The sequence below is a fragment of the Lathyrus oleraceus genome, chromosome 1 (assembly GCF_024323335.1).
Source record: "Lathyrus oleraceus cultivar Zhongwan6 chromosome 1, CAAS_Psat_ZW6_1.0, whole genome shotgun sequence".
In the NCBI taxonomy this organism is placed as follows: Eukaryota; Viridiplantae; Streptophyta; class Magnoliopsida; order Fabales; family Fabaceae; genus Lathyrus; species Lathyrus oleraceus.
The window spans coordinates 23,477,916-23,500,881 of record NC_066579.1 but is presented as its reverse complement, the minus strand read 5'-3'; the positions used below and the strand labels follow the sequence as shown (position 1 = coordinate 23,500,881).

At 35.4% G+C, this 22,966-nt stretch overlaps 1 protein-coding gene across 2 annotated transcripts in view; it reads right to left on the bottom strand.

The window, feature by feature from the left end:
* Window positions 1-12,882, bottom strand: part of LOC127137567 (nuclear-pore anchor) — a 29,451-nt gene extending 16,569 nt beyond the window's left edge. Inside the window, exons 1-19 of one of the 2 annotated variants that reach the window (XM_051064051.1) lie at window positions 12,445-12,882; window positions 11,897-12,043; window positions 11,707-11,805; window positions 11,296-11,424; window positions 11,093-11,185; window positions 10,935-11,000; window positions 9,831-9,920; window positions 9,652-9,729; window positions 9,293-9,402; window positions 6,709-6,829; window positions 6,509-6,601; window positions 5,646-5,694; window positions 4,548-4,651; window positions 4,406-4,474; window positions 3,531-3,671; window positions 3,331-3,441; window positions 3,124-3,237; window positions 2,768-2,846; window positions 1,687-1,739 (exon numbers count right to left, since the gene is read on the bottom strand). In XM_051064051.1, the coding sequence (XP_050920008.1) occupies window positions 1,687-1,739; window positions 2,768-2,846; window positions 3,124-3,237; window positions 3,331-3,441; window positions 3,531-3,671; window positions 4,406-4,474; window positions 4,548-4,651; window positions 5,646-5,694; window positions 6,509-6,601; window positions 6,709-6,829; window positions 9,293-9,402; window positions 9,652-9,729; window positions 9,831-9,920; window positions 10,935-11,000; window positions 11,093-11,185; window positions 11,296-11,424; window positions 11,707-11,805; window positions 11,897-12,043; window positions 12,445-12,750 (2,052 nt within the window). In that variant the 5' untranslated portion in view covers window positions 12,751-12,882. The remainder of the gene's footprint in view (window positions 1-1,686; window positions 1,740-2,767; window positions 2,847-3,123; window positions 3,238-3,330; window positions 3,442-3,530; window positions 3,672-4,405; window positions 4,475-4,547; window positions 4,652-5,645; window positions 5,695-6,508; window positions 6,602-6,708; window positions 6,830-9,292; window positions 9,403-9,651; window positions 9,730-9,830; window positions 9,921-10,934; window positions 11,001-11,092; window positions 11,186-11,295; window positions 11,425-11,706; window positions 11,806-11,896; window positions 12,044-12,444) is intronic. The other variant, XM_051064093.1, reaches the window with a different exon arrangement.
* Window positions 12,883-22,966: the final 10,084 nt, after the last annotated feature.

Below are 22,966 nucleotides of genomic sequence, written 5' to 3'. Positions count from 1 at the left end.
TACAACTAATAATCTGACAAATTATTGTAACAAAAAAACATTTGATAGGTTACATCACAATAATTTCAATTTTCAAACAAAGAAGTATACAATAAGAAAGAGGAATAATCATAAAATAAGAAAAAGATCAGACAAACCTAAAACACTCACATCCTAGTATTATAAATAATATAAAAAAGTTCAGATTTGACATAAGGTACTGTTGGACTTTCCGCCTTAATTGTGGTCCGCCTCTAGTCGACTTAATTGCGGCACTTTGGCTTGTCTTCATTGTAGCCCCTAACACCTTCATTGTGTTAGCTATGAAGGGGTAGATTTAGTCCCACATTGCTAAGAGATATGACTAGTGTTGCATTTATAAGTGGGGGCAACCCTCACCTTACAAGCCGGTTTTGTAGGGATGAGTTAGGCCCAACCCAAATTCTAAGATGGGAAATAAAACAAGAAATTTATAATACACATGAAAGTTCAGACAGAAGAACGCACAAACATGAACATATGTTAATAATAATTAATCGATTTCGTTGTTTCTGATATTTAAACCAAATAAGTTGTAACCTCCAAGGCTTAAAATAACTCATCTAAGCATTTAAAATTAAAACAAGTGATTCCTTAAATAGAATAACTATATTATAGCTTTTCCCAGTCATCATGTTCGCTTTCTTCACGGCTTAGCTAAGTTTTTTTATGTATGTTGTTAAAATTACACAAAGGATAGTCAAAATAGCACACACAAGAGCACCGTTAAGGGTCTGTTTGGTTCAACAGGAGGGGGAGGGGAAGAATTTTAATCGAAGAGATAGGGAAGGGAGGGAATGAGAGGGGAGGTATTTTAATTAAATGTGTTAGGTTCAAAAGAAGGGAGAGGAGTGGAGAAAAAGGATTTTAATTAAATATATGGTTGTTCACAAGGGGAAGGGAGGGATTTTAAAACAAATTTATCCTTTTATAGTTAAAATTCTACAACATTCATATTAAGTAAAATAGTCCTGCGTATCAACAGTTTTGAGTATATTTTCCCAAAGAGAAATTTGTCCATTCATAAACAACTCAAACACAATATTCAATGTTTCAAATAAAATACAAATGAAAAAAAAAACATGAAAAAATGAGTCATGGTATGAAACTCAAGGAACAAAACAACAATAAAGAATACAAAATAAACACATGAAAGAAGGTAGAGTCATAATAATGAAAATAATGAAGTTGCCGTGAAAAAATAATATTGAAAATGATGTTGATTTGGAAAAGGAAAAAAACACGGAAGTTACAATGGTTGTAGCATGAGGTTGGATAAAAAAAAAAGAGAAGTCGGATAAAAACCTAAAGTTTTGATATTTTCTCAGGGATAAGTTTGGATTTTTATTTAAAAAATTTGAGGTTAATTTGTCGATCTAATAAATTACATTTTTGCAGGGGTTGCTACAGGCACTCTACAAGGTGCCATATTATTTACAAATCATTTACTACCTCCGGTCCTATTTATAAGAGAAAATTTACTTTTTAAGTTCTTGAATAATCAATGTATCTAGACTGTATAATATACAGTATACAGTCAACTTTCTCTTATAAATAGGACCACGGAGAGTATAAGACTTCACCAAATAGCTTAAACTTGGGCAGCATTTTCATCAACAAAGAGTATGCGATTATAATTGTATTCAAGTATTGTTACAGTATCTTTACCTGTGAACTTTCAATTGAAGTCTTGACGTTGTTTCTTCCAATTTCTGCAGCAGCTGAAAAATCAAGACACAACTAATATAAGGTAACATGCCAGCTGGTAATTTTCAAAACTAAAAGCTTATTTACATTATAACATTCAATGCAAACTCGCAACTTTCATAACATAACAGCAATACTTTATGTGCACATACACAACATACTGCCACAGTACTCTTTCCCTAAATATAAAACTATGTTACCTAAATTGAGGTGATTAGTTGGTAGCCACTACTAAATTTTTTAACAATTGATTTTGTTTCTATAAGTTTATCCTTCAAGAGAGAGAGAATAAGTTTATATTCCAATGATAGTACTAATGGTTGGTTGCAAGAAAAAATGCCAGATGATTAGGGTGTGTTAGTAAAGAAATAACTAATATAGTTAAAAAATACAAGGGATAGGGTTTAGGATTTAGTAAAGAAATAACTAATATAGCTGAAAAATAAAAGGGGTCCTGTAAAAAGGGACAAGGAAATTTTTCAAATGAGTCATGTATTTTGGATTGGAGGTAGTAACACTAACAAGTAAAAAATTAAAACAAGGGTCTTTTCAATAATTGAAGAACCCTTGAAGAAATCATGAATGACCTAAACACCAAAGAGAAGCAAGTTATAGCAGAACAATTTGGTGTATTGACTAAAACTAAGATGTTCTCCGAAGAGATTATGTGCTGTTTTTACTTTCGACTTTCATTCGGATATCACAAATTCAATTATGAAAACCTAAGGACCCCAAGACTTGGATATCTATAGAAACAAAAGATATCAAAAACCTTATGGTGTGTCACCATGACTTCTATGCCTTATTTTTGCTTTTACTATGGTGAAACTTGGGTTACCTTCTATTTACATTGGATGTACACAAATACAACCTTTTATTGAAAAAAATTGTTTACAAAATGACAACTTTTTAGCAAAGATGAAGAATGAAGGTTGGCAATCCCATCAAGCCCCATTTCCATTCAAATTAATTGCACCAGAAGGGGTGAGGAGGGAGGGAACAGATTTTAGAGTCAGAGGCGGCAAATAAACAATTAAGTAACCTGCAAGAGCGTCTGAAGAATGGGTGTGAGATAAATGAAGACTATGCTCCTCCTCATACAACCTCTTATACATGGCAACCTACAAGAAGTAAGAATTGAAAGTAAGAATTCTGAGGCACGAATAATGAGAATAAAACGCAAGTAAAAGAAGTAATAATACTAGAAAACGAAGGGGCCATAATAAAATGGAGCATTCAGACCAACACTTAGTTAAATTATATTTAGGGTTCTATAAGTCTGGTATTTTTATCACAGCAGGACCTGCAGTGTCCTCTCTTTTATAGAAAACCCCAACCCCCTCCCAAGGTTCTAAACATTCCTGCAGGATCCTAAGATCAAAAACACTAAATGCTTACAGATGCATGAAGCGATTCAATCATCTGTCCTTGCTCTTCCGCTCTCTGCAGAACAGCCGCAACTTTAGAAGCAGCTTCTTCAGTATGTCTTTTGAGTTCCATTTCAAGTTTTTCCTGCAATTCAATTGTATAAAATGATAACCATATAATCTAGGTGCCTTTATGTTCGGCAGCATAAGGAGGGCAAAAACAAAATTCCTATCCAACCTTGAATTCCACCTCCTGATTTTCAAGTTGTCCAGAGAGACTGCGTACAAGGCTTCTGAGTTGAACATTCTGCTCAACTAGTCCATTAATGTCCTTGAAGGTTAACTGTGTCTCAATTCCCAAATTGAAATGATTACATGCGAGAATGAAATGCAGAAATTCAAAAACTAAGAGATAAAATAAATCAAAAAAAAACTTACAAGGTGCTCTGATATGATGTTTTCAGCTTCAGTGTCTGTACTTGTTCTTGAGGCAATATTAGTTGCATTCGCATTGATATTATTACCAAAAGACCCACAACGAACTTGTATGTCTTGGCATTCCTTCAAAAGTACTGTCACCTGTACAGATTAAATTCTTTAATAAATCTAAATATAAGAAAGTTTGTCAATAAACTGGCCCATACCAGAGGCTGTGAAGTTAAAATCATGGCAATGGCCACTACAATGCAAACAGAATTAGATGGTGGTCATCCAGAGACAACTACGTTGGCACAAGAAGTTACAATAACAAACTAGAAGAAAACTTGCTAAGCAAGAACTAGAAAAACAACATTTTCATTGAGTTGAAGCTGAAATTTGTCGCTTTACAAAGAAAGTTTTCGTTGCACCAAAATCACATACCGGATTCAGGGATAAAGTTGGCACTTTATCACAAATGCACAAAAACTGAACATCAGGATTAACAACAACCACCGAATTTGCATAAATAAGATAATTTGGTCATGACAGAAGAAGACCAATTTGACTCAAGTGGGAAAAGAATACAAATGGAACATAATCCAATTAAATGGGACTGGATTGGAGAAAGAGAAACTTAAAACAAAGACTGAGTGGTCTAACTGAAATTTTGGTTTGTACAAGTAGTAATATGCATTGACTTGTGTAACCGAGCCCGCCTTGTAGAATAGGCTTGGTAGTTCTTCTAGGCATTTACATTAACATGCATATTATTACAGCAACAAGAATAACAAAAATGAAGATTCCAAACTAAGCTCTTAGGCAAACTGCTTGATGAAATGGATATACAAACATATTAAAATACTAGAAAATGAAAAGGACACTCTACAGATTACCTGTTTTCGAAGGTCGTCAATTTCTTTCTGGGCAAGATTATAATCACGTTCATGCCTTTTGATGTCAGCCTGTAAAATCCGCACTAATAAAATCTAAATGCAACAAAAAACGGTAGATAAAACTGTATTTCGTTATACAAACCTTTAGTTCCAGGATGGTTTTCTCCAAGTAAGAATTTTCATTGAGGGAGTGTTGCAATTTTTGGTTCATCAAAGAGTATGCGTCAGCCATTTTTTCATGTTCCACTGCATGATTGCCAATTATTAACTTTAGCAAAAAAGGTATGGCTCCGAACGTGACAAAGATAATACACTTGCATAGCTTTCAGTCTACAGTGACAACATGTGCAAGCAAAATTTAAAATTTGAAAAAAACAAGTGTTGTTGTTATCAGTTAACACATAAATGGTCAACCAAATTTTAATAATTAGCTTTGGAGTCCCTTTATTTATGGTGTAGATTAAAATTTTGAAAAAGAATTGGGTTGTTAAGGATAAATTTGTCTAGGAAAAGGTCCCACCAAACTTAATAGTTATTTGAGCTCCCTCTATATAATGCTATTAGACAACAACGATAATAAAAGTACAATTCAAGCACGAAGATATTTATTTAATAGTTATTTTATTCTTACTATTTTGCTAATATCTATTCTACATTTCACGCTGAATCAGTGATTATGAAACAACAAAAAGTGCCCCTAAAGGAAAAAGGTCAAATATCACTTCATGAGTCATAGAATTTCCTCTATAGTATGCATCTTTGGGTGTCTGAATTCACTCTATATAGTAAAATGAATCTCAGTTTCTATCAAACAGAAAATAATTGGAGATAATTTTGATTCGGTTTAGAAGAAAAAGTTACAACTTTTAAGATGTATTTATGGTGTATGGGGGATATCTTTAGCCTCATTTAAAAGATATCTTTTTAATATTGGTGGAAGTATTCAATATCTCACAATTTCGTGTGAAGATATATTGAGATTAAAACATCCAAAAAGTTACTACAACAACAAGTAACTTCGTGTATTTTAATGTTTAATGGTTTTTCTTATAATTAGGACCAGGGGAGGTATATAATTAAAAAGTAATTAAAAAGAATCAAGATTTAAATCCAGTTCTAACTTTTGATTGCTTATTGGACCTGGTCACAACAAAAAGGACAAAAAAGTGGACAGGAATTAATTATATCTTCTTTAGCAAACTATTTACTGAATCACACTCAACTCAACAAAGAGTTGTACCTCTCTCGTCTTCTATGGCTTCTGCTTTCTCCTCCAACTCGTACAGAACCTGAAAAAATTCATAGAAGATTGCAGTATCTTTCAACAAATATACATACTTGTAATTAAATGTGTACTAATAAACTTGATATAACGACACAAATATGAAAACCTCATAGATAACAGTGAACAATACTGACAACAAATGCCACAAAATGCACTTGCTTATTTTAGACAATTGTCAATTTCTATTTCATTTTTAATATGCATCAAAAACATCATGTCATGGGTCTTCTGCAGGTCCCTAACATTGCATTTGGGTCTTTATGCAAATTGAAGGCGAAATGAAAACGATCACATTCAAACTGATGTTGCATACTTACACAATTAATTAGTCTATACCTCCCAGCAGAAAGTTGAGTGAAAAAAGGTAAGCAAGAACCTAGAGATCAAAGTGCATGAGGTCCTTGTAAACAGAATAACTACAGTTAGGTAGTTGGAGTAGTTCGGAGAGAGAAATATATTTGAAGAGTACTCATTGTATTGTATTTAGCGCGAGCTTAAGAAGAAGAAAAGAAGGGAATTTGATGTATTTGGACCGAGTTTGTGAAGAGTCTAGTCACTATAATCTCATGGAATTGTTTCTTTTTTCTTACTCCAACACAGACCTGTCCTAATTCTGTGAATCCGCGGGTAGAAATTAGGAACTTGGGCTAATTCGATAAAATTTCAACCTTTTTAAATTTAGATCAAATTTTATCAAAATGCTTCTTCATGATAACTAACTAGTACCAAACAGACATGAAGAAATACATAATAAATGATGTTTGCTCCAAATTCCCTTATATCAATGTTATATAAAAAGATGACCACATCAGTCATACCCGTTGTAAAATTGCCTCTGACTCCTTCCTTCCCAATTGTTCGTGTCTCAGAGCATCAACAGCCTCTTGGTATTTTGCATACATCTTTGCTAACTTCAACAGATAGAAGGATACAGTAAAAAAGGATTTATGTGTGTGAACTTCGACAAATCAAATGAAAAAACAGATCAAGAGTTGAAAGTAAAATTCAAATAACTCACACTCCACCCATCTCGCAAAAGTGATGCAGCTAATGCTGTTCCAGAAACTCCAACAGGGAGTTTTGGGACTATCGCATTATTGTCTTCATCCGTATTATCAGCTACAACAGATGTCAGCCACCTGTAACAAAATAGGAAGGTACTGAGAAATATGATCCTAGGAAAAAATAAAGGCCTACATTATTAGGCATGTTTTCGAAACTAAATACATAAGAAAGATTGATGAGAGATTTAATTACATACATTGATCATGCACAAAATGCCAAAATGAAAACTTACATTACCTTTCAATCAAGAACATAAACTGTTGAGATACTCAATTTCAAAACTTGAATTGAAAAGGAAAAGTACAATTTTCTTTTGCTAATTGCTACAATTAAAGAGCTTGATCAAATTATCTTTTGTAAAAACAAAGCTATTAGGTTAAGGCATTGTAAAACAACCGCTCAAAAGTTAATTGGTTGTCATATTTCTCTTTTATCTTTTATCAATGATATTTGTTAATTTGTTTTTCAGAGACCCCATTTAAATAGAAATACTCGTACTATACTGAGGATTAGTGTTGTAAAATGAAGACTATGGTGACCCCATGGCCAAGCAGTGATGGGTTTTCCTCACACCGCCACAAAATGGTGGTGTCTAGGCAGATTTTGTATGGTGGTCGTCAAACATGGGCAGCCAGGGGCATGTGGCGGAAAATGATGGACCATTTTTATAAATTAAAAAAAAAAGAGCAGGGGTCGAAAATGAAATTGGTGTTATATGACCCAATTCAAACCCAGCCAGGGAAGGATGTGAAACCCAAAAGATGAGAAGTTACTTTTTCCATATGATCCTTTATACCTGAGAATATATTTTCCAAATTAGCAACATGGGAACATTCATTCAAAAGCCCATATATTACCAAGAACGTCATTCCTAGACCTAAAACATACACCCCCTAGATAAACATGGCAACCTGTATATGGTCTTAGACTTTTCGTGCGTCACTGTCTTTGCAAGGACTGAGTCTATTAGAAACCAAATCCTAATGTTTTGAAAGTGGCAGATCTCGTTAATTTGTTGTTGCAGGCTCCTTCTTAGATCACCTTAGCCAATAGCCCACAAAAACCCTAAGTGGAGCATACAAGTATTTTTTAACTTGACTGACAACAATGAAGTGGTTGCATTGCAGCCATGGGTGTGGCCTAGTAAGCCGTAGACATAATAAGGACAAGTGTTATTGCTTGCATTGTTTTCTAGACAAAACCAATAGCATAACTCATCCTCGGCCATTAAAAAATAAAAATTACAGCGGCATCTAACCATGAGGTTGCCAATCTTTATATTTTTTAAGATAATACAGTAACATTTTAATTAAGTGTAGCCCATACAGTAGTTATACTGCCTGCAGCACTTATTCATAGTTCATCATCGTTTGAAACCAGGGTTTTAGATTCCCATTATACTGATCACAGTGCAGATGAATCACTCTTTTTCTAATTTTTCTTTTTCACAAACACCTCATCACATTACCATTGCAAATAAATACTAAAGTCAAAGGCTCAAAGCCACTAGCACTTGTGAAGATCAACCAGTATCTAAGCTCAAAGTGATAAAATCGAACATGGAAGGACTGTCCAACCTATTGTGTTGTTCCACATAACTCTCTGTATATTCCTGCTTTCAATTTCCAAGAATTACAAAACCTTATTGTCTTAGTCACAAATAGATTATTAGAATGCTTTGAACCAAATCAATACGAAAATTCGTGCATATCTTTTTTGGACATGAATCTTGATACATTTTTATTAATCTAATGAATCACATTTATCACTTAAACTGTGGCCAGCAACTTCTTTTTTGACATCTAGATTTATAACTTGAAATCTCAAATTTTTTTGAAGTTCACATATGATATATCAGCTTGTGTCTTTTGCATATGTTACTCGTTTTTACTTTAAAATACCCTATTTGTATTGACTATGTGTCCAAGAGTCCATAATTAGGTTAAAATCGTAATTTAAACAAAATTAAATATCAATAATCAAACAGGTCCTCTCATTTTGATAACTATGATAGTGACAGGCCTGGGGTACTCATCAGATATGAATAGTGAGGGATCGGGCAATCAATAACAATGATGCAAAAGGGAAAAATGAAGTGGAGAAGCAGGCAATCATTCAAGGTTAATTTGAGCATGTTTGTTGTCGATGAACAGAAAAGGTTTGGTTCCTTTTTTTTGTATTTCCCTGCACTTTTTCTGCTAAAATTGGAGCTTTGACCTCTGAACTACCTAATTTCTAAATAAATTATAATTTCTATTGTATTCAAAACCCTACAATCAAATGATTGAAAATTATCATTGCTAGGTTAGTTGAATATACTAAGAGTTACTTCATTTTTCAAAGTGGCAGATTTTTGCATACTCCAGTCCTTGTTTCTCAACAAACAAATGAGAATGAAATTCTATCTATTTCCGATGCCCCCCAAGGCTTGCCATTTCCAGCTACTTAAGCGAAAAGCAGCACACACAAGAATAAGATGGGAAAAATGAGCCTAATCAAGTGCCTCAAAACAGAAAAAAAGACCAACAGAGACATACGGTTCAGTGGAGAAGGTTCTTAGTGGAAGAATGCTTAGTTCATTCATCTTCTTGCTTGTCTCAATTTCAGCTTCACACTTCTCAAGCTTTTCTTTCAAATCAGCAGCTTCCTACAAGCAGAGAAATAGAAATAAAATGAGATTATATGTGCATTTCCACACATGTGATAAATTTTGAGTCAATATCTACCCAGTACCCACAAATAAAATGAAACAGACACCCCTTGCCCTTGAAGCATTAATCATCTTCAAGCATATCATATAACAATATACTTCAAAAAATAACAGCTAACAGAAAAATTCAAGTTAGTTACTATTCTGTTCAAATAACAGCCTGCTCAATACAAAAGAATAAAATACCTTTTCAAACTGCTTTCTAACAGAAAATTCCTTCTCGAGTCTGTCTTTATAATCATCTTCAACTTGCTTTAGGTGTGACTGCTTAAACACATGTATTACCAAAAAGTATTCAAGAACTCGATCTCTAATATGATAAATTCCAGGCACTAGAAAAGAGTGTAATAGAAAACAATCTTCACCTCCATCGCTTTTATAGCACCCTCTAGGTCCGCTGCTTTTCTGGACCATTCCTCGGAACTCTCTTTGTAAAGCTCGTTAAGCTTATTAACCTATTAGCATTGTACATGCAAATATTCATTTAATTTAAAAAGGTAAGAAAAAAATACAGAACTAAAATTTATGCTCATTATCCTGAATAATATAGATTGGAGTTGTTAAATGATAATTTGGGTCCAAATGGGCAGTGCACACATCAGCTGCCCAAGTTCATGTTGTGGCAGATGCCAAAACATAAGATTTACACGTTTTAAAGGATCTCCCATCCATCCTCATCATTGTTGTACTACACCTCTCTTTTCTGTCATTTTATTTTATTATCAAAATGAATAACATAGGATGTTTGACATTCTTAGAAACGTTGCTGGCACAAAAACAGTGACCATGAAAAATGAATGACTATGCATGACTACAAACCATTTACTCAATGGTATTTACATTGAAGCTGAAATTTCAGATTCTATAATGTAAAAAAGAGCATCATACATGAAGCATTTTCTCCCTATAACATATTCAATTTTACCCTCCAAGATGGACAAACTACATGTGATACCACAACTCGCCATATTCCTGACACGTGATGAATAAATGATTTTTCGATTATGAGACTGTGACTAGCAGACTGAAGTTTATAACTCATTGACAGGGCAAAATATAGGGAAGGAAACCAGCATTTGCTTTATTGTTTAATTTATTTTGTGTGCAATGTATTTAATGATAGAACAGACCACTAAGCGGCTATGGCAAAAAAAAACATTAATAGAAGTTATGAAAATGATGTCAAAATTACTGTGAAATTATGAATGCAAAATATGACTGTCTATGGATTAAATTTAAGATATAATTAAGAAAAAATGACCTTTAGCCATATGCTATGAATCTACCATGCGTCAGGTTGTTGTCAAGTTCAAGAATTGAATATAAATATTTAAATTTGCAAAGATTTTTTTTATGTAAGACAGCCATGCCGCTATTTCCAAATGCCTAAGCATATTATAGCAGTATTTGAAAGGGAAAAAATTGGGGGTTTATTTTGGGAAGGCGTTCATGTATGCCATAGCACTCACAGTTGAAAGTTCAGCAGATAATTGCTCTTCGTTAGCTGCAGCAGCATCTTTAGCTGATATTAATTCCTACAAGTGTATAAAAGCTCGATCAGGCAAGGTTTCGGATGTAAAGAATCATACATCACATTGCAAGATAAAAAGAATGGAATGTTGTCAACCTCTTGCATAGATTTAAGTTTCATTTCAAGCTCCCTTACTCGATCCTTATTCCATTGCAGAGATTTAGAGCATTCACTCAACTGTCTTTCAACCTGAGAGTGATGACAAAAGATCAAATTACAATCAAACAAAAAATTAAAAACAAATTAAAAGTACACAGTACATAGTACATAGTAGTTTTAAAATATAATATTATACTCACATCTGCAAGTTTAGAAGATGTGTCGGATTCTGATTCTGTATGTTTTCTGCGCAGCTCTAAGAAACTGTTAGTTTTAGTAGTCAACTCCTCATTAAGCCAAGCATTCTGCCGTTCAACAATCTCCTTTTCCTGCTTACATGCATTAAATGGTTGTAGTGAGATAAAAAATGGAAGTGTTTTGTGTTCACTCAAGACAAAAGGAGTAATGCACAGCACATAACACAAGCAGTAGGTAACAACAAATCAGACTAGCTCATTTAAAATGTCCATTACTAAATTGCATAGCTGTAATCCAATTAGAAATTAGTCATTTACAAGAAGAAAAAAAAGTCAAGCAAAGGAACTACGTAGCACTTATATACCTCTTAGGCAGTAAAACTAATGGTAAATCAAAGAAAAATTATACTGAACCTGCTCAAGGCGGGTGCAAGCAGCCCGGCATCTTCCCATTTCTGCCTCAACTTCACTGAGGCGTGCTTCCTTATGGGCAGCATTTTCTGTCAAATGGATCTTCAACAACACCATTGAAACACAAGCATCAACACAAGCATTCACCAAAAAAACAAAACAAACTACAACACCAAAATGCAAAGAAACTCACAATCTTATCAAGATAGCTCCTGATGGTAGTGTTCTTCTCACTAAGCTCCAAATCCTTCTGTTCATTCAACTCAATCAACTGCCTCTTTGACTTGTGCAGCTCGCTCACCTCCGTCCTCAACCGCTCTATCTCTCTATCCTTCTCAACCTAAAAAACAATAACCAATCACATCAAAATGGAAACACCTAGCAACACAACTCTACACATGAATGCCACCGATTGCAAAGATTTTAAACATTTGATCAATTTGAGCAAACTTGTCCTAATGTACTTATGATAAAATAAGTATAAAAATAATAGTTTATAAAACAAACATAAGTTGACATTATAAGGCATCTAAGCTCCTAGAACGTTACCATAAATGAAAAATCAAAACTTCATTTTAATATAGAAGCTCGAAAAACTAGAAACTAGTCAAAACAGCACAGTGATAACTGCAATTATGACAAGATTAACTACAATTTCCAAGTGCAATGCTTCCTCAACGGTAATAACTAGCAACAAGAGGAATTGTTTCATTTCAATTTCGAAACGTTTCCAAAACGCACCAATTGCAAGTGAAATTGGTGATTTTGCGCTTGGGCATCAGAGAGGTCGCGGAGGTGTTGATCAAGGGAAGATTGGAGGTTAGAAGCATGGGATTCGAGCTTGGAGAACTCGGCAGAGAGGGAGAGATACTTCTGCTCAACGAGGGAGCAATTCTGTTCAGCATTGATGTCTGAGGCATCAGCCTTAGCACGGACGGTGTCGAGTTCGTTGAGGAGGCCGCGGATGAAGGTGTCAGCTTTTGCGGCTACGGCGGTTGTGTCGCCGGATAACCGAGAGAAGTCTTCGTCGGTGATGAAGAGGGGCATATCGACGATGCCCTAATCGGAGAGCTGGTCAGAAATAGTGAATGGGAGAGAAAGAGAGTGTAGGGAAATGAGAGGAACGGGGGAAGTAGTGAGAATTTGAAGAGGAGGCGAAATGAAGGGATTCTACAGAGGAGGAAATTATTTGTGGGTTTGGTCGATTTTGCAGTCATTTTTCTTAATGGGCTTCAGGCCCACTTTAATTTTGGATTTAGAAAAAGAAATGTTGTTGAAAATTTTTTAAAGATTTCATGGGTGCTTTCTATCACGGTGAAAAGTCAAAATTGTCCCTATTATCTCAAGTTGCATCTTTAGACGCATTTTTTTATACACCCTTCAGTGTAAATAGATGAATCGCCTTTATTTTGCTAACATTTAAATCGGATATATATTTCTGTATAACATAAGGATGAATCTGAATATGCATCTTCGTAAACACCTTTAATTCAAAATTTAGAGAGTTTTACGGATATGCATCTTCAGGCGAGTTTTATTCATAAACCTGCGTCAAATTGTTCCTTCTTCCTCTTTCATTTTTTGAAAAGTCACTTAAAGAACTATATGTAAGCTCTCTTGTTGCAAACTATTTCCAAACCATATTTGAACAAGTTTCATCAAGCTTCATTCTACTTCATTTGCTGCATTTCACTCCATTATCACTCACTTCATTCAAGCTTTTCATCCACAACTCTAATTTGGTAAGTATATTATTTCATTCTATTTTTGTATTTTGAATGATGTTTTAAGTAACATAGGTTGTTTAAGTTACATTAGATAGTAGTACAATTGAAATAGGTAGTTGATATAGGCATTTATTTTCATTTGGTTGGATGTTAAGCCATCAATGAATCTTGAGTTCATTCGGAGATGCATTCTCGGATTATGTCTAAGATGCTTTTGGAGATGTATCTTTGAATTTATGTCTGACTACATCTTGGTTGAATTTTGATGTGACTTTCTGATTTTATTACAAGTGCAGTGACTGAAAACAACCTGAACGGAATTAGGCTTAACCATGTGTCCTAACATGTGTTTGTACAACGTGAGAGGGACGGGGAAGAGCTATGAGATCACGAGTCGATGATACCTTGTTTGATGGCTCTGGTTTTACTTCCCTTAGTCGCCTATCTCAGATATCTACCTCACGGGGTCACATATCCCTAGTTGATGAAGCACCTGAAGCCCAAGAGGAACCTATTATTAATGCCCATGTATATAGTTATTTGTGAGGCCCATTTGACACATTTTTGCTTCATATCCATAGATACCCTATTTCAAGACATGTATGGGAAGGAGATGTATGTTTATTTACATTTCCATTACATCTGTTTTAAACAAATTTAATTGTGATTGATGGTGTTTTTTTATATGAGTATCTATGTTTAAAATCTATAAACCACATAAGAAATATTGTGGATTTGGAATAGCCTGACACTGACTGGTTCAAAAATGGTATCTGCTACTTTGATTTTGTTGATTTATATGTTGTTGCATACACTACCATAAACCATTACATGCATGCGAAATTTGCAGGAAGATGGAATTCAGAGACTTCATATTTCCACATTCTTTTTTGAAAGATGACCATCACCCTAGATGATGTCTCGTGCCTCTTGTATCTTCCCATTATGGGAAAATTATTGGACCACTGATGACTCAATCGAGAGGAAGACAACGAGATGTTGATTACATATTTGGGGGTTGACTCAACTAAGGCTGCAAATGAGGTAGATGGCACTAGAGGTGCTCATGCTATATTTAATTTATTAGAAGAAACTTTATAAAGACCACCTGCAGATGGTTGTGGATGCCGACGGTGATGATATGTAGGTTAAGTATCACCGATAGTGTGAATTAAGGTGTTAGCTCTTGTACCTGATTGACACGTCCATACTTGTGTGCAAAAGTGCAACCTACGTCGATGTGGTATGCCTTAAATACTTCATCGACTTGACGGCGATTTACGAGGGTTATCTTTGTAAGACAAAGCAAATGACAGGAAGTTATACGCTGCTTACGGTAATTTATTGTTACTGATATTTTTATCTCTTTTGTTACACTTGTTACTAATATTTATCGTAACCCTTTTTTAAGGATGGATCATCTCTCACTTTCCTCGCACTTTCGGGTGGAAACATGTGCCTAACTACGATGAGGATTAGTCACGTGTTGCTGCATTTTCCCCGTGTATATGGAATTAGGAGATCGAGCCCTTCCGAGTGTATCTTGATTACATTATAGCATATGACATTGTCTTTTACCCATATGAAGGTCACCGTTAAATGCGTCAGCTAAACCTCAATTCATTATACTCCTGTTGGCTAGCACATGGGTTATGCCTGATGTATATGTATCTTCCCAAGTGAGTGATGTGTCAGTTTGGATATTTCCATATTACTTTGAGATACCCCTCAAAGTCCGCTTCTCCCATCGTCCATCGCAGAGATCTTGATGTGATGCTTGAGGATTTCTAGAGTCATTTGGTACCAGAGAAGTATTATAGGATGTCAGCTCGTGTACATTGGACTTGTGCATACGCCTACAAGACATGGTTCTATATGGCATCACACCCTATTATGACATCAGACGCTTCTAGAAAGCCGCTTACGCCATTTAATCAAGGGGTGCTTAAGGTTACGAATAACCACACCCAGGACGTAAGCAATGTTTGCCAGCATGTTGTGGATATGAAGAGATCATGCATATGGGTTGGACTTTTTGAGGAAGGCAATCTCTAGTTGGCCCTCTTAGAAGGTGTTATTGTCGAGACTTGAAATGCCTTACAGTACAAACAGAGAAGTTAAGGGTTATACATTCTCAGTAGTATATGTTTGATTTTAATATTTTTTGTATTTTCGGAACAAGTTATGTATGATCCTTACATTTTGGTTATACTTTAATTAATGTGTGACTTTTTTAATGTATGTGTAGCATGTTTGAATCGATTAATGTATATGTATTTTAACTCATGGCCTAAAACATAAGTTGACCTTAAAAAATATAAATTTTGGGACAATGTTACTGTCTTGAAACTATTCATAGGGGTTTTCGGACATGTATCTCCGAATACACCCCAAATAATATACAAATCTCCGGATCATATTTTGCTCAAAATGGGTGGCTATCAGATATTACGAAAGTTTATGTGATTTTAGGTGCATCTAGAGATGCACCTTCGAACACAAATAATGGCATTTTTGGGTTTACATATGTGTTGGACGCACCCCATAGGATGGAATGAGCATTTCCCAATTTTCGCAACCCCTCTATTTAAGTTCTTGTTCTCAAGGCTATATTCATAGCAACAAAAATCGAACTAATAAATACTCATTTGAATTCACTCCAAATTTAATATAGAAAAATCGTTTTAATTGGATTTAGGTTCAAATATTCTTTGATTACAAAATTTAGGGATTGACTAAGAAATGGGGGCACTAGTACCCCAAAACTCACCTTGTTCATATAACTTTGTATTTTATTATTTAGTTTTTGTAAGTTAGAATATTAGTTGTATGGTCAATATTATGATATTTTTGTTTGTTTTTTTATTATTTATATTTTTGATAAATATCATTTGGAGAAATCCCCCTGAAGCTGGTCAGGTGGGATCACAATCGTCCTGTCTGGCATGAGGCAGGTTAGGGAGGAATCTTGGCCACCATTGTTGGTAATCCAAGGTTCTCGCGTATTTTCTCTCTTTCTAATGTTATTCATTGATCAAATGTCTCCTTATTTGTTTGGTCTCAAGACCTATTTATATGCAAACCTTGCTCTCCCTCTTGAATATTAAATGGACGTAGTTTTAATGGGTTTAGTAGCTATTAGTGATATGTAACAAATTATCAATCATTCTGTAACGGTCTTCGACCTTCCAGGAATGTTACAACGATTATGACTTGACTCGTTCCTTCAGAGCCCAGTCAATTGAGTCTGGGATGAATATGGAACTCGCTGCCCGACCTCATAATAATTCTTCAGCCTTATCAAAATCCGAGAAACATACTCGACTTTAAGAATTTCAGGATGTACATAAGCCTCTCGATCATGAATCACAATGAGATGAATATTCAGACAAAGAATCTTGAAATTCTTTCTTCTTGAATGGGTTATACTTCCATCTGGTCTGATTTTATGGGGAATCCAATCATAACTCTAGTTCGACATGGTTTCCAAACCGTTTCTAGACATATAGGAGTCGGAGAGCCCCAATGGGATATCGACCCGTTGTTGTCGTAAAACTTGGTAGTTTATAGGCATATAGAAGTTGGAGAGCCCTAGTGGGATCTCGACCCATTGTCGTTGCAGAACTCGGTAGGTTATATACAAAGAAAATTCAGAGAGCCCGAGTGGGATCTCGACCCATTGATGTCGTAGAACTCGGAAGGTTCTAGACCTAGAGAAGTTAGAGAGTCCCAGTAGGATCTCGACCTATTGGTGTCATAAAATTCACTAGGTTCTAGACATAGAGAAGTTAGAGAGCCCTAGTGGGATCTCGATCTATTGGTGTCATAAAACTCGGTAGGTTCTAGACATAGAGAAGTCGGGAAGCCTTAGTTGGATCTCGACTTATTAGCGTCTCGTTTTAATTAAGCTAAAGCTTGTCCCTATTATTAGAATTGTGATATCCTACGTGGGTTTTCAAATATTATAAGTAACTAAATCCTGATAGATAAGATGTTGGCGAATTCCAAGTATGTCTTGCTTCATTCTTTACATGACCCATGTGAGTTGGGGTCAAATACCCGAGAATCTTTGGTGTGATTAAAATCAGAGATCTCTCATCAGAACATTGGTTCGTAATTATTGAATTATCCTTTGCGGGTGCATTATGTAATGTTTTGACGCTTTCCTGGTCCTCTGAGAATAATGTGTTAGTCCTTTTGAATTTGTTAGGTAACCCTAATGTATTTTATCTCTTTGGTAATAACTGATGTGTTCGAATGGAAATCAGATAAAATGGTCGGCTTCAAACGAGTCAACTTATCTTTTAGCTGAAGTTTATACCGTATAGGTTTAAAGCCCCAACAAATCGAGCCTTAATGATTTGAGAGATCTTATTAATTTTGAACAAGAATCGGCTTAACCCCAGGTAGATCATGTCGAATATTTGGTCAGTGATAAATTTAATCAAACTACTTAAGGACAAAGGTATGTCAACTTGATCGAGATGCCAAAGTTTTTTATTAACACGAACTTTTGATTCGGCCAAAGGTTTGCTTCTACTTAGCCAATTTCATAGTGTCAATAACCGTTGACGTGGTATTGGTCAGAGGCTCTGTGGCATGACCGACGTTCAGAGCTCCCTAGGAGTTGACGTCAAAATGAGGTCTAAGGCTTTATTTTGCATGACCGACGTTCAAAGTCCCACAAAAGTTGACGTTAAATGGAGGTCAGCGACTTTATTTTGCATGACCGACGTTTAGAGTCCCATGGGGGTTGACGTCAAATGGAGATCAGGATATTTATTTTACATGACCGATGTTCAGAGCCCCATAAGGGTTGACGTCAAATGGAGGTCAAACCCTTTATTTCACCCGATCCGACCAGAGGTTTGGCATTTATGTGGCCGATTGCTTAAGGTCAGAGATTTATTTAACGTGACCCGATCTGTCTCTTGAGGAGGTCTTCGTCGTTCTCAGTCCCTACTTTTATTAGAGGGTAAGTCTCTCTCCGGTCTTTGTTTCGACAATTATCCTGCATAATTTTAAGAGTTTAGAAAAGAGAAGATGTCTCTTGTCCTCGTAGAAGAAAGGAACAACACTTATTTACTTAATATAAGTTCTAAATTAGTTACGAATGACATAGAAATATAGCTCGCCTTTTTCGACAATAAAGATAATTAATTTAAAATATATCCTTGTATTTGTCCAACCCCTAATTTTATTGTGTTGTAGTTTGCTACTCTTGTTTCAATTTGACATATTTAGTATGCAACGACACGACTTGTTGCCTTTTATCTCTTTACATAATATGTAATGGTTTGCAGACAATTACGACAATGGATTCTTTAAGAAAATACATGAAGGGGTATGAAAGCGACATCTCGATGAAAGAAAACTATCCATCTTGAAAGGATCATAAGCCAACAATTACCACAAGCTGACAATTATCCAAATTAATTACATGTTGTTCACAGGTGATAGGTGTGACTCGGTTGTGCTATGGTTGAATCGTTACATCTATAACCAAGCTTGTTTATTAATGCACTTGATGGGATTTATCTTTGCATGATCATGATGAGTTCTCATGACGCTAAGTGCACTATCATTATAGTGGAGAATGGGATCTGAACATTTTGACTCACCTAAAACATGTGTAACGAGATTGCTATAATCCTTGAAAGTTTCCTTTTAGCAGCAAGATTTGGACTGCTAACAACAATTAACACAAGCTGGCAATTATTAGCCAACAATATAAAAAGATGCAATTGAGATGGTACACAAATTCAACAAGTGCCAATGTCAAAGAGACATCCCGCTGGCACCCACTTCAGGTCTTGATTTAAAGTTCTCATGCTGTATACAAAGATGCTGTAACAAAAGCTTGTTTACTGTTACTATCTGATCAGCCGTAACAATGGTGCCTTTTAGAAAATTGACAGCTTCGCCTGTGTCAAGAGCATGCATCCTCATCCATGTAGGGAACACCCACTCCGGGGGGCTCCATACCATTCATAAGGCAGCCCCAAATTGCTATATGTAATTGCAGGTTTCACCCCTGGTGTGCAATATTGTGAATCACTACTATACTACGTGCATCCTAATATACCCCATACGGGCTATACTTGGCTGCCAAAAGTACTGGAACTAAGCTGGCATGCCAATCATTAACTAGGAATAGACATTTTTCTCCATAAGTGAAACCTCCCAATGGAAGCACCAATGGCGCTTCACATGCTGCATGGGAAAGTGAACCGAAACTGTAAAACCAACTAGAGGGTAACTCACCTGCACAATCTTTCGGTTCAGAGCTATATGAATAAAATTCAAACTCTTAGGATTTGTAAACCATACTTTAATGCCTCGGCGGATTGCACTCGACAGTGTTGATGATGGCTACAGCTGTTCGGCTCGATGCCGGTATATGTGTGGTGATGTATTTAAACCAAAGCAATCAAGCATCCCAACCCGGAAGCATAATCTAGTCGGATATGTCTTTATCCACAACATATTCCAATCTACCAAACTATACTCTCTTACAAAACATAAGAATTATAACTACAACATAAGTTAATCAAGTACTTCTACTCCACAACAGAAAAATAAGGCTGTCCAAGAAATTACTGAGAAACTGTTGAGTTGATATCAGCACTATGCACTAAACATGGGATATGCAAATCCAAACTGCAAAGAGCTGCAGTACGCACCAACAACCAACCACCTATTCCTGCATCCTGCGCAACCCTAGTGCAGACGCATCGTAAAGTCGACGACAAATGCCTGCAAACCTGCAAAATCACATAGAAAAACCAGCAGAGAGAAAGTCACACATCAATTTTGTTGGGGTCTAAAAGATTAGAACTCGGCCGTGCCAGATGTTTTAGGAAAAGGAATAACGTCTCTTATATCATCCATTCCCGTTGCAAACTGGACAAGTCTTTCAAAATCCAAATCAGAACCAGCATGAGGAACTGGTCCATATTGAAGCAAATCAAGATACCATCAATATGCATCCTTATTCAACTTTAAAAAATCTAAACGAGCTTTTAAATGCTCAAGTTGCTCTTCTCTTTGGCTTCCACCAATAAGTTCACCAATCTAACCAGAAGAGAGTGAAACTAAATCATAACAACGAGCATATAGTTCTGCTAGTCCAAAAACAAAAGCATACTACTACTGTCTATCTTTATATAATCACAGAGGCTTCACCATCCCATAATCATTAAACTGTAATATATACCTTGGAATAACTCCTTTGTTATTTCACTAAACAAACAACCAGAGCTCAGCTTAATAACATTAATCAGACAAAAAATATGTTTTCTTTTTTGAAGTACCTTCAAACCCAAGTTTCTACTTTTTTGGATAGTACTGAGAATTTGTTGCCTGCAAACATTACTCAGTAGTAGTTATATATTAGATATATCTTATAACTACCTTCGGAACCAACACGCCCATGGCTGCAACTGTCTTTCCATCATCATTTTGTCTCATATAGAATGCCTTAATATCTTGGATGACACAGGGTCAAAAGTTAAAAGCCTTTTATCCGATGACAAACTGCTTTTCATATAACTGCTCTCGAAGAACCATACAAAACTACCAAGAACCATGAAGCCTTTTCATACCACTTACCTCTTCAAAATGTCATGCAGATTTGTCAGCAGAAAGCGGTGGCAAGCAATATAGTACATGATGGATAATTCTGTTATGTCCAGATGGTTGATTAGATCCACAAAATTGACACATTTCCGAGTCGCGTTTGTAGGACACTAATTTTGAGACTCAGACCCAAATATCACTGTCTCTGCAACCTCTGATTTTCCTTTGGGCATTTCGTTTATCACCTTGTGCACTTCACTAATGCTCAGTGGAGACATACATATACTATGCTTCCAAGGAGTGAATTGAATACGGAGACATGAACGACGCTCCTCATAGAGATGTTTCGTTAGGTATGCCTCGTGGCAGCCTTGAGATGCAACGAAAATCGCCTTGATACACACTCTGTCATTGTTATCCGTATATGCAGAAGTATGGAGACGCCAAGACACATCCTTCATGGAGTTTTCGTGGAGATCTGTCTTACGTAAAGTTGTTGGAAAGATTATGGACTAGTATAATTGTTGGCTGAGAAAGTTTTATCGTGGAAAGATTTTGGAATTAATTTTGACAACGAAAAATACTACTATTATACATATTTTTTGAAATTTATTTGAATAATGAAAACGGAAGCATCATTGTACTTTTTTTTTAGTTTTGATTATCTAAAATACTAAACTAAAATGATAAATAAAAAAGTAAAGTTAAAAAAATAAACAAATAAAATAGGATTTAATTGAAATACACTGACAGTGTAAAAGGATCTTACACCGTCAGTTAATCATAATCGTTGGATAATGAAACAAGTTTGACTTTTATTTTAAAAATCTATAAAGTAATGTAAACGGGTGATAGTGATGAATCGATAGTGTAAAACTTTTTACACTAACAATGCATAATAATTAATCTCAATAAAATAAGGAGGGTGCAAGACTTGAATAAAGGGAGATGGCTAGTGGTTTTGGCGTAGGGCCAATAGCTTATGCCCAACGCTGTTTTTGTGTTTTTTTTCTTTGTTTTTCATCAGATTAACGTTAGGGCCACTCACCCCCTGGAAATGAGAAGAGAGAATTTGATATTATAAAAGAGATTTTTTTTTGGCACCATAGATGTTTCTAATGCACTATGTGAATTTTTACAAATGTCCTCTGATTTTGGAGATGTATCTTCGGAAGTACTCTAACACACACTGAATAAAGGTCATTATGAGTTACGCCTTTTTTTTGTTTACTTTATTCCAGAGTTACATTTCCGGAGAGACACACCAATATCAGAATCAATAGAAAAATAATTTTTCAAAATGAAATTGACATTCATAACATAAAATAAGCATTACAAAGATGATTTCAACATAAACTACAATATTACATTTCAATATCTTGGTAGACGCTTGTACATCTTCAGAATATCTTCGACCGATCTTTGTAGCATCGCTTCCAACTTGAGCGGAATTTTTGTTTTGAAACAAAAATACGTATCCCACATAGCCCTAACATTCGCTTGCGTCTTGAGCTTAAATTTATTGAGCTCAATCTTCCCTTCATTGTCAATCGATGGTGAACGGTATTCGAGCTTCACAATCCTTTGTTTGTCTCTGTAAGGTAGGAGATAGTGGATTTCATCTTTGATATCTTCGAGGGAAGTGGAATTGGTGAGCTTAAACGTTCACTCGAGTGTAAAGTCGGAGAAGGAGACATCTGTAACATACAATGGATGTTTATTTGTGACATTTTAGACATTTTTCAGTTTGTGTGAAATATAACATAAGAGCACCTATATTTATAGAAGGCAAAGATCAATATGGACCACTCATTAACTGACATATTGATTCCAGAGATATATCTCTGGAACCGCATCCTCTAATCTTGTTTCGGAGATGCATCTCAATAACTTGTCCTGAATCAGTTTCAAAACAGAACATTAAAACAAAACTTATTTTTTCATTGACAAAAGCACAA